At 39.4% G+C, this 11,940-nt stretch overlaps 1 protein-coding gene across 1 annotated transcript; it reads right to left on the reverse strand.

Moving 5' to 3' along the window:
- Positions 1 to 151: 151 nt before the first annotated feature.
- wfs1b (Wolfram syndrome 1b (wolframin)) lies at positions 152 to 7,616 on the reverse strand. Its single transcript, XM_004073278.5, has 10 exons — positions 7,404 to 7,616; positions 6,198 to 6,551; positions 5,057 to 5,130; positions 4,761 to 4,905; positions 4,518 to 4,691; positions 4,356 to 4,436; positions 4,086 to 4,243; positions 3,295 to 3,531; positions 3,080 to 3,198; positions 152 to 2,914 (listed from the first exon to the last, which is right to left on the reverse strand). Exons 2-10 carry the CDS (start codon positions 6,547 to 6,549, stop codon positions 1,372 to 1,374), a joined length of 2,883 nt encoding a protein of 960 aa, XP_004073326.1. The 5' UTR covers positions 6,550 to 6,551; positions 7,404 to 7,616; the 3' UTR covers positions 152 to 1,371.
- Between the last annotated feature and the right edge of the window lie 4,324 nt (positions 7,617 to 11,940).

Genomic DNA, 11,940 nt, shown 5'->3' on the forward strand with positions numbered 1-11,940 from the left:
TTATATGCTGAAAATCTGCATGACCAAACAAAACTGTTGACACGAGTAACTTCTCACTCTCGTACATTTTGGGCTGAACCACTTCAGAAGAAAAGAGCAGCAAGGTTGCTAGTTTGAATCTAGTTTCAGGGACTAACTTAATCGGACAATAGATTTTTTATTATTTATTGATCATTTGTGCAAAGGTGGTACTACATGAAACAATAATAGAACAATTATGTTTTTTATTTTATTTGCACAGACTTTAAAACTAAAAACACACAAAAAACAATCATTTATTTAAGTACCAGCAGTTTATAGAGTAAAACACTTCAGAATTTTCTTTAGATTCAACAAACTTCAAGTTATTTCGCTTTGTTGATTTTGAACCTCACGTGACATTTATTTCCTAATCTTTGCAGCATAAATCTAATAACTGAGCTGTTCCCATGGCAGCAGGAAAGCACAGGCCTCCACTATTAAAATGATCATTACAAAAATGTGACACAGAGCCAGGAAGCTCAATGAACAACCAGCTTGAAACAGAAGGACCTAAGTCTTTTCTTACTCAGACATGAAAAATCCTACAGAAAAGAAAAAGTCCATTGCACTAAACATGACCAGCTTTTCTAGCAGCCTGAAGGGTTTTCTTAAATGTGTACTTAACAAAATAAACACCATCTTCCATCATTTTAGGTCAGAGTAAACAAAGCCATAGTCTTCAGTTTTGAACTAACTGGGTATATTAAAGCCCTGCATGGCAGAGAGGGAAACAACCCACTGGATAGAGAACAGCAACTGTTCAAATCACATGTGCCCAAAGAGATTAACCCACCCCCCCTCCAAAAAAACCCCCAAAACATTAAAGGCACTTAAATCGGACCACTTCAAAACCACTGCAAACATTCTATATAAAGGAAATGCTGACAGCATATATGACATTCATTACTTGTTAATTGTGATTTTTAAAGCTAAACTTGTCTTTTAGCAGTTTTGAGGCTAAGTGGAATATATTTTAATACCATAAACTTCATAAACAACATAAACAATCTTAATACTGATGATTTTGGTTGTCAATTATGTCAGGATGTTGATTTACATGCAAACAAATGGGAATAAAACAGAAAACCGAATTGAAATTTTGAATTGAAAAAGTAAAATGAGTGATTTTGGTTTTCCTCGTGACCTCATTAGTGCTTTAGATTTGTTGAATCGTGTATAATTTGACTTAAAACCCAGACTCATACAAGTATTAAAAGTGCTTCAGGATGTCAGGAACTCTCCTTCAGTGATTGGACATTTGTGTTAATTGGAATAGTGTTGTGCAACCGTCTTTCATCTGAAAGTGATTTGTTTGTTTTAAAGCACATCTTTTTTTTGGCACAAGTTCCTCTACCCATCCTCCTGTGACACCGTATCTATTTCTGTGTCCAAGTGTTGCTCCAGCTGGGCAGTCAGGAAGGGGTGAAAGAAGAAGTCAAAGCCAAACTGAAGGGCGTTCTGGGCCGTGCGCCTCCAGTCGTGTTCGATTTTGTATTGCCTGCGGCTGGAAACTCTGCCGTCATTGCAAGACAAACAGTGAATGGCTTTCATTTCAAATACGGGCCATTTGGAGCCTAGACGCCCTTCCAGTATGGTGCTGAACTCCACCAGGCTCCCGGTGTTCAACTGTAAGAGCACCGACTTGAACTCGTTACTCGCCCGAAGGACGATGTCCTTTGTGGTGTCCTCGTCCTCGATGAGCGTGCCATCCTTGGCCTTCTTCTCTAAGGGCATTCCAAGAGTGACTTCAAATTTGTAATGGTCGAATCGTTTGATGTGGCATTCATGCTTGGCCAGTTTTTTAAGTTTACAGAGTGGATCTTGAGGAGGAGGAGAGGGAGCGGGGAACGGCTGGGGCTCAGGGGAGGCACTCCTCCCCCCATCACAGCTAGGGTAGGGCTCCCCGTAGAGGCATCTCATCCAGTTACCCACAACTACAGGCAGCAGGTTGATGACGGACTGTGCGCCGTTTTCGATGTCGGTCACACGGACGTACTTGAAGCGTCCTGTCCAGGTGACCCGGTGCCCTTCCAGGTGAGAACACAGGATCTGGGTTTGAGCCATGTTGGACTCTTTCCAGGCCAGTGGACCACAGAGGTTGCTGTATTCAGGCCACGTCAGCGTGGAGTTATACACCTTCATGCCCTCAGACCTGTAGACGTACATCCAGCAGAAGAGCATCACTGCGCTGAGCCACACCAGGATGAGCTTCACAATGCTGCTCCGCGATAAAGACCGTACCACCACGACAGGGTTGAGACTGAATCGCGTCCACAGCCGGAGCACGACTGGAACAAAGCAGACGGTCAGTGTGACCACCATCTTGGCCAGCTCCAGCTTAAGGAACCACTGCAGCACCTGGATCATGAGCATGGCTGCCAGACCCAGTGACAGCACAGGAAGAGCAAACAGGAAGAGCAAGTAGCCCACAAAAGTCCGGATGAGTCCTATGATTGTGGCATTTTTGAGGAACACCAAACAAAGCTCACACCAGGTGAAACAGACCAAGTAGGGGACCAGGCACAGGTAGGTGCCCTTAAAGCCTCTCAGCTGTGCCATGCGGAACAGGAGGTAGAACAGGTGGCCATACAGCAGACATGGCATCCCCACGTTTATTGCCACAGTGTCTCCAAGAGGCACTGTGACGAATGTCACCCCAAACACCTTCAAGAACCGAAGAGAGTCTGGCAGGAGGTGGGCAAGAGAGCAGGCTCCAGAAAAGACCTCCGTGAGGAGGGCTTTCCGAGCAAACAGCTGGGCGGAGGCGTGGAGGCTCAGGAAGGCTGTGATGGTGAAAAAGAGCGCAACTGCAGCTAGCTCTGAGCAGGGAATCCAGGATTTATCAGCCACAGGGAAGGAGAAAACTACAAAGACCACAGACAGCAGGAAGTACCTGAAAGGACAAGGAGACCGGGTGTTTTTCTTCAGCTGCAGGAACAATTAGAGGATTTTCCTAGTCACACATACATCTATTGATTTGTAATTGTTCAGGCAATTAATAGGAATCATAACTATATGTTAATTGGGTATAAATAAGAGAAAAAGGACATAGACTTACAGGTAAGGCTCCAAATGAGTCAATCCAAAGTTAGTCTCTGCCTGCTCCAGATCCAGACCAGGTTCAAAATGAGCCAGCAGGTCAGTGAGAGCCCGGAAATTTTCCCATGCCTTTGAGTTCTGCCCAAAAGAATGATCGTTTTTTTTTACTCCCAAAATGAGCTCATACCCCGAAGATCAATTATATGTACTCTGTTTTCAGACAAGACCACCAACCTGAAACACGCGCAGAGTGCAGATCACCATGGAGAAGAAGGACAGGTAGAAAACCAGCAGAGGGATGACAAAGATGAAGAACTCGATTGTGAGGTTGGAGATGATGAAGAAGAAGATCAGTGCATTGACGTGGTGGGTGGGGATCAAGGCACTCAGCCACTGCATGCCAGCGCGGGAGGCCCAGTCAATGAGATGCTCCTTGATCTCCAGCAGGGCGTGCAGAGGAAACTTCAGGAGCTGATGCAAACACAAAAACATGTCAGGAAGAGGCTTGATGCAAAATGTCGAAGTGATGCAAATATCATGAATCTTGCTCCAGGCTTTTTCTTTCCGACGTGTGAAAAACTTGGTGTCGTAAGATTCCGGTTGGAAACAAATCACAACTATGAATTTCTCCTCCATGATCAATACGGTTGGCACTTTAATGAAATCAAAGGGTAAGGGTCCAAATGAGTCGATCCAAAGAGTGCTAACATCCGGACATCATTACCAAATCTGAGTCCATGATTGGTCAAAGATGGATCGCCTTTACATTTTAACCCGCGTTCAATGGCCGCACGTTTGTACCGACGAGCCCGAAAACTGTCGTAGGAACTTGCTTAGTACACATAAATACGAGAGTTTTTAACGCGTTTACGTAGACTTTTCATTGAATGTGGTCGCTTGAACGTAGCTTAAGAACAAAAGAGAAAAAGAATAAATCACTTCTATTATTGTTTTATTGGAAATCTTATTTCGTTTGTTGCATACATTTAAAACAACGATAGATTAACAACATACAGGTTTCTCACCTTCTGATGCAGAGGCAGTTCATCTGGGTTCTTCACGACCACATCATCATCATCATCGTCGTCGTCTGCTACGGCAGCCATGACAGGGGATGGGGGGATTCCTTGAGCGTACTTCTTTGTCATCTCCACAAACTCGTCAATTCCAACATGGGAACTTCCTGCAAAAACAAGAAAAGAAGACTCAAAAGATAGTACAGCTTCATTCAGATGTACTTGGAATCTGAAATGCAAAGAAAATACATCCTAAAGTAAGCTTCAGAGCACACATACCTTCACTGGTGACCATCGTCTCCAGGACCCGTCTTTGTTTCTTAGCTGAGCTATTGAGAGGACCAGGTGAGACAGGTGTGCCTGTATGTGCAGAGCAGATCAATGGGTATTGGTTCTTGGTTCATAGCTACCAAAATGTCAAAAATTGTCTTCCTTGTGTACCTGGTTCAGTGTGGACGTGTTCAACATTCTCTAACAACTCTGAAACGGGCACAGCCCTCTTCCTCTCAGGATTGAGCTTCCAGTACATGAGGAGTGCTGCCTTCCTGACTCCTCTCTCAAACTGTGTCTCTGTACACAACTTCTTCACCTCCTCAAAGTTCTCCAAAGTGATGCCTGAAAACCATACAAAAATGGGGTGAGACACACATATGCTCAATAGAGGGGAAAAGGAGCGTCTCCTACCTTTTCTGAAAGCTAAGCATTGCTTCAGCAGCTTGACGGCATCTTTGCGGCCCTGTTTCGCAGCCAGAATGAGCCAAGTGACTGCTGTGCAGTTGTTCAGCTCTTCATCGCTGTGCTCTGCCAGGGCAAGGAAGTAACGGCCCATCTGGAAAAAAAAGGAAACCAAGATCATTTTAAACCATGCAACATATTTATGTCCTTAACTTAAAGGATCAAAATCCATATGTACTTTTCTCATTGATCAACTCTTTGCCACCAGGATTTACAGCATTTGCAGAACGCTCACTGCTACTGACCTTGGCTTGTGCCTTTGCATCTCCGGACTTTGCGCTCTCTTCCAAATTCTCAAAACTCGTCTCCTCTGTTTCTTCTAAAACAAAAAACATGAAATTAACAAACAGTGGTTATTAAGGCCTTTAAGACTACACCTTTAAGATTTTTTTTTAATTGTCTCTATTATTATGGTCATCATTGAGATGAGTAAGGTTTACCAATATTTTATTTATTTAAAATACTGGATATCCATTGTTTTGATTTTGGTTTTTCTAAAACCCATTCTACTGAAATGTAGCTTTTAACTAACATCTTTAAAATGATGAACACAAATGGGGCAAATGTAAGCTATACTGCAGAACTAAATCTTTGAGTCTGAATATGATTAATTCGGAAAATCAAATATTATCATCCCTCTTTTAAACTGATTGTCCTATTATATATATTTTTTTCAGCAAATGACAAGTGGCATTTTTGCAACGGATCAACTCCTAAAAGTCAAGATTCAAATAAATTATGTTTAAAGCTAATAAAGATGGCAAAAACTAGTCTTTTAAGTCTGTCACAGCTATTAACAACATGTAATTTGATGCTTAACTGTCTCTGAGAGAGTAAAGAGAAAAGGAAAAAAGGCACAATTGATATCCAGTGCCTGTATTAGCTCGTATCCAAAGCTCCTGGAGCTGTGCTCACACTTTCACCCACTGCACAAGGCCTAAAATAACAGCTTGCTCAGCTGAGAAGGACAGCTGGCCTTGTTTTTAAGAGTCTCACATGCTGCTACCTATGTTTAATGAGTTTACTATTTTACAAACGCAAAGTAAATGTGTTTTATGGTCATTTTGAAATGACAGAGAATGGCCTTTTGCTTTTCAGTCATGCTGCAAATGTACAAGATTTGTTTTCCAGAGGACCACTATCCATGTGACACCTGTGTGGAGAATTTGCAGTGTTAAATAGAAATGGGACAGGTTTTTCCTTTGTCATTAGCATGATGGGAGAGGCTGTTTTACATGACAGGGTGAATCTGTGTGGTTGTCATGGTGACACCACAGGAGGAAAAGTAGTCAGGGGGGGGGGTGGCCACGCTGACTGATGGAGAGTCCAGTGAAACAACGCAGTGAGGTTTCTGTTTTAGGCCTCAAGGTCTGATTTGCTTCTCACCTGCTTCAGGTGTGGTAGGCGTTTGTGGCACATTTCCATTCTCTGTAGATGCTGCGTTAAGCTGAGATCTGCCCATCTTTGAGAAGCTTCTGACTGGTTGGTGCAAAGGCGATGATGTGGGTGAGGACAGTGATGAAGAACGGGAGAGAAGAGGAGGTGAGGTCTGAGGGAAAGCAGTGGAGGGAGAAAAAGATGGAGTGGTTGGGGGGGTGGGCATCGTGAGCTGAGGTTTATGTCTGTCTGGTGTTGACGAGGTAGACGAGTCAAGCGATGAAGGGTCTGGACTCATTACGGTGTGGGATGACGAGATGAGTTTTGAGGTGGGCAGACTGCCAGGAGGTGAAGGCTCCATGACTAAAAACACAACAAAAAACAAAACAAAACCTGTTTTACGCTTTCTAACAATAAGGGTTTTACAGTTATATTATTAAATAAGGAAAAAAAATGTTTTACAAAGTAAAACTTCATATTAAAAGCCTGTGAAAAACGAAAACAGCTGCTTCAAACCAACAAGTGGTCCAAAACCCCTTTCATTTATTAGATCATACAATCAGGGTGTGACAATTTGGCACAACTTTTTTTTAACAAAACCCGTTTTAGACTGTCTATCAATCATAGTAAGTTATAGCTTTTTTATTAAGAAAGTACAACTTTTTTTGTAAAGTAAAACTTCATTTCAAAAGCCTGCGAAAATCTACAACGACAACAGCTGCTTCAAACATACACGTTGGACAAAAATCCCGTTTTTAGATCACACAACCAGGACGTTACAATTTAACACAATTTTTTTGACAGCAACAGAACAATTGCACTTTTGCCTAGCTTGCCCTCAAATTGTCTAAGTTCAATTTTATTTAGAGCAAACAACCTATTATCCTAATACATACAGTCTGTCCTCAAACTATGTTTACATGTGAAAAGATTTTGTATTCGGCGTTAGTAAAACATTTCATGTGTCAACTATTAGAGTCTATGAAGACGTTATCAGCTCTTTCCAAGAAGAAGGTGACATCGCTGAACGCACTTCAGGAACCCCCGTTGAGGTTCCAACAGGACCTCCACAGTAATTTACTATGACGCTCGCTTTGCGTATTCATAATAATTACGGAGAATAGAGTTTGTTAGACTGCCATTTATGATCGTAATAACAACAGAAAACAGTCCAAGCTAATGTCGTGCTAACATTTATTCTTGTTGTAAGCTCACCTTCAAGAGAACACCAACTGATGTTCTCCAAACGTAATACGTTTCGGCTCTTCGTTACCCAGATTTCCAAATCATTTGTTCTCTCTGCTAAAAATTTACTTCAACAACCTCCATCCTGTTGTTTGGTCCTTGAGCGGTCAAACTCCAAAAACAATCCAAAGCACACCAGTCACCCAGCAGTTCACAACATCGTTCCCGCCCACTTTTCCCCTTTGAGGACGGTGATTGGATGAAAGGGATCACTTCCTCACTTTGAGCATGATTTGATTGGTTATGGGGACAGGAAGATGACAGGAATGCTAGCAGTAAAAAATAACCAAATTCCAATTATTTTCACACGCTTTGATTTATTTATATATCATGTGTTTTTTTAACATTATTTCATTTTTAACATATATTTGTAGTTATTTAGGCATCTAACAGAGCACGAGAACACAAAAAATTGTTTATTGTTTATTTTTTGTGAGAAGTCACAAAATAAAAAAAACCCCTGTAAATTCAAAATATCTACATGTATTCTCTTGGTAAAAGAAATTCTACTTTAGTCTACTACAAGTATATTTAGTGTACCAGTATCCTAAAAGTGAGACTTGTACTCAAGCATACTTAGTAAAATAACTGAGTGTACTATATTTCGCTAAGGGTTAAATTCCAACCCAAGAACATCCTTTTTTATACATATAAATAACAAATAAAAGGTAAACGTCAAGTATACTGCTTTACTCATAACATAGACTAAGTTTATGTGTTGTACATTTCAGTAGATTTAACTACCTTTGGCTAAGGGCCTGGTATAGCTACTTGCCAAAAACAGCATTAGCAGTACTTTAAAGGTATAAATGATCAAAAATAAAATGTTGACTTTGTAAAAACATTTGATTTAAAAAAGGTTTGAGTGACTAGCAAAGTGGGTATACTCCTTGCTTTACTGGGAGAGGGGTTTAGTTACACTTAAGCACACTTAAGTTTGTAAAACGTCTACAATGACTTTTCCAGAACAAGGTAAACAACGGGTATTTTGGAAAACGAAGCAACAAAATGGCAGATGGCAAAAACGTTATCAACTCATTGCAATGTCATATAAAAAGGATAAAAAGGTTAAAAGGTCCATGGGGCATGTCCAGGTTTTATACAGCTAGAAACAAAGCCCCCTAGTTAAAAGGATGCAAAAAAAGACAGAATGTGAGTTGAAAATATCCCATTTGTCACCTTTTCTAGAATCCAAGTGGTATACACTACCCAAAATCAGAGCATATATCCAAAAAAAGTTATAAAATAAATACTATTGGAGTTTATGTCCTAAAAAAGCAAATTCTTAATTTGATAAATTTACTTTAAGATTATGGATTAATGAGGAGAACATCACAAGGTTGTCACTTTAGAAAAAAAGAAAAGAACATGTTTTTGGTAGTCTTTGTTCAGAATGTGACTTTGGGCAAACAGGAAGGGAAACAGACAAACTAAATAATGGTTGAGAAAAAAAAGCCTCAAGGGTCAAGATCAAAAGTCAAGTTCAAGTAGAAGTCGCTCTCTGAAAGAAAAGCATTTTAGAAATGAGGGTAAATTGGCTAAATGCAACTGCAGTAAAGCAGTTATGTAAATTCCACATGATTAGTAGATTAGTAAAATCCAGTTTAGAAGATAAGCAACACTCCTTTACTGGTTTGAGTCTCTTATGCACAGCTTCAGTTTTACACAAACTGTCTTTTGAGAAGGCTTATGTGCTTGCACCCAGAGGCCTATCTATTTAATTTAGGCAAAGTAGGTAATGGCACACAAATGTAACAATGAGGTATTCTTAATTTTTGCAATTCTTGATAGAGGTTGCCTAACCACATCAGTTATTTTTGCTGAACATATTTAAGACTTTTCTTTGACACCCAGTACAGTCCTAACAACCACAGAAAAAATCCAAGCTTATTACTTCGACCTGTCTTTTCAGATCTCATCTCTTAAAATTACGGTTCTAAATCATAGGATTACAGTTTAGTGTTTTGAAAAAAGGTCTGTTGGTGAAATGGACATAACTAAAAGTCTTTGCTGTTTCATTTACTGCTTCTTTCTGAGTGTGTGCATGTCTTTATGTTAACTTCAGTAAAGTTGGCCGTTTAGCACTGGTCATTCTTTATATGTTTATTTGTTTCCCCCCAGAATACCTAAATTCATCTCTAAAAAGCTATAATTGGATACTTAGCATTCATGAATATGCTAAGCTTATAGTTGTCAGAGCTCCTTGCTGAAAAATGTAACGTGATTATGTTAATTTTATAATATAACAATCACTTTAAAAGCTTAGAATTAAAACATGGATCACATGGATTATACCTTATGCCTCATAAATCATTGGTAGGTGTTGTGTTTTGGGATTTTGGCACATGCAGCTTTTGATATTATCAACCATAAACTTCGGTGGAAAAACTGTCTGTTTAAGGTTTCAAAAACTGCTGTTAACTTCATAAACAGTTACTTGGCTAATAGAAAATAGCAAGTTGTATTCAATGTGTGTATTTAAACACTGTGTACCCTAGGTGTGGGATTCCACAAGAGAGCTGTCTTGGCCCTTTGCTCTACAGTGTTTTTGTAAAAGATGCCTTAAGTAAAGCTGACATGACAATATTTGCAGATGATACTAGTACAGCATATCACTCTTCTAGCTTAGTTCAAGTCGTTATAATACTACAACTGCTATTATGCTACAACTAGTATGTCTCTCTGAATGGATGGTTAAGAAACAAAACTGAATGTTTTGAAAACCAAGTGTATGTCATATGAAGCAACTTCTTACTGGAATGTGCTGCCTCTAGAAATAATGATTACAAGCAGTCATAGTAGTTGTAAAGGTAATCTTAATTCATAAAGTCTTTGGAGTATTGAATAACTGTAAAGACCAAGATTTTGTATTGATGTATTAATGTCATTTTTCCTCAAGATTTTTGTAACAATGTATGCATTTTTATCGGTGAACCCTAGGAACTATAGACTTTAGATTGGTAAAGGTCCTTAAATTGAAAAAAAAAAAGCTTACTACTCTTGACTACAGTTTTGAATTTCTTATTTAAATTATAGTTAACACAATAATATGGTCAATAATATGGATAGAAATAGCTCTACTTTGTCAAATGGAAATATTTTCCTCATCTGGTCGATGAGAACTGTTCTCTTTGCACAGTGAAAGGCTGATAAAATTCCTTTCATCACAAAAACAGAAAGATAAAAGCACCTCAGGCAAAACAATTACATCTCAGTGTAACACACTTTTGCTTGCTGAGTCAGTCCCACACCATATAAACACTACACAAATTTGCTTCTGTCCTCTGTGCTTGCTCCAGTGGTATTTTTTTTATCACTGAATTTGCAGGTCTGGTTGCTAGATCCCACAGGAACATTAAAAAAGCAATACTTAACACAATTGGACTTTTCTTGCTATGAATCCATTTCAAAAGTATGTGCTTACAAATGTGCGCCTTCCCAGTCTGAGCACATTTGAGTAATGAGTACTACTGAAAAGATCTCTAATGCTTTGTTTTGCCTCCAGCCCCTCCTAGCAGCAATGAACTGCATGTGTTGTGCCTCCAAAGAGCAGTAAGGAGGTCTTTGTGGCTGCTTATGAATGGCCAACCGGCAGGTGAAGTGTTAAGAGGCAGACACAGGCAGCTGTGCGTAAGTAATGCATCCTCCTGGAAACTGGGTCACACTCACCACTTCCATAAAGCCCAGTTCACCTACTGTAATCATTTGGCTTATTTTAATCAAACAAACAGAAAATGACAAAGATAAATTCAAAACTACCTGTGTAAATTAAGTTCAAAAGGCCAGAATAAAAGAATGTAATGCTCTTCGGTACAGAATACATGCAGTAACACAGGAAAAGCAGTGGGAAGGCCTCTGGGTTTGTTTCTCAATTGACCTGAGCCACCACAAAAATAACTTTTTTGATTCACAAGGCAGCATAAACCCCATTTTAATGTTTTTTTTAAGTATACCTATTCTTTATAAAATCTTTCTTTTAAAAACAAACAAACAAACAATGAAAAACTAGGTTAACATTTTCACACAAGAAAAAATATCAAATGTAGTTCACAACAACTTTTGGTCAATTCTATATACCGGTATATGTATTTTGTTGTGAGCTTGTCACATCTGCTCTTTGAAGCTTTGTCAATTTGAATTAGAAGGTTGAGAATTCAAAAAGTGTCTCAGCCTCAGGAAAAGATTAGGCATCTTCTAAAGATAAATCAAGTCTATATGAGTTTTTTTTTACCCACTACTTTGTTGGACTCGAGGAGGAGAAATTACACACATGTGTGAAAATCTTTGTCAATTGTTGATAACATTTATAAGAATGCCAGAAAAAAAGGCTTTGTCTAGTATTATGTGCACCTATAGAGCAGAAAAACCCCATCCAATTTTTAAACTTTCAGCAAATAAATATCATAACACTGACATAAGAAAGCCTCTGTGTGATATTAGCCTTATTTTTCCTCTGTGTGATATTAGCCTTATTTTTCAATAAGTAAGCCTGTGTACTGTTGGTAAA

This window comes from Oryzias latipes, chromosome 10 (assembly GCF_053564925.1).
Source record: "Oryzias latipes strain Hd-rR chromosome 10, Olatipes_Hd-rR_3.1".
Classification (NCBI taxonomy): domain Eukaryota; kingdom Metazoa; phylum Chordata; class Actinopteri; order Beloniformes; family Adrianichthyidae; genus Oryzias; species Oryzias latipes.

Bases quoted from the DNA above. Each gene is read 5' to 3' on its own strand.
- wfs1b (XM_004073278.5), bottom strand. From the start codon at position 6,549: ATGGAGCCTTCACCTCCTGGCAGTCTGCCCACCTCAAAACTCATCTCG. The intron at 4,692-4,760 runs GTAGGAGACGCT...TATGGTTTTCAG, and splicing joins ATGCTTAGCTTTCAGAAAAG to GCATCACTTTGGAGAACTTT. The intron at 2,915-3,079 runs GTAAGTCTATGT...TTGTCCTTTCAG, and splicing joins ACTCATTTGGAGCCTTACCT to GTACTTCCTGCTGTCTGTGG.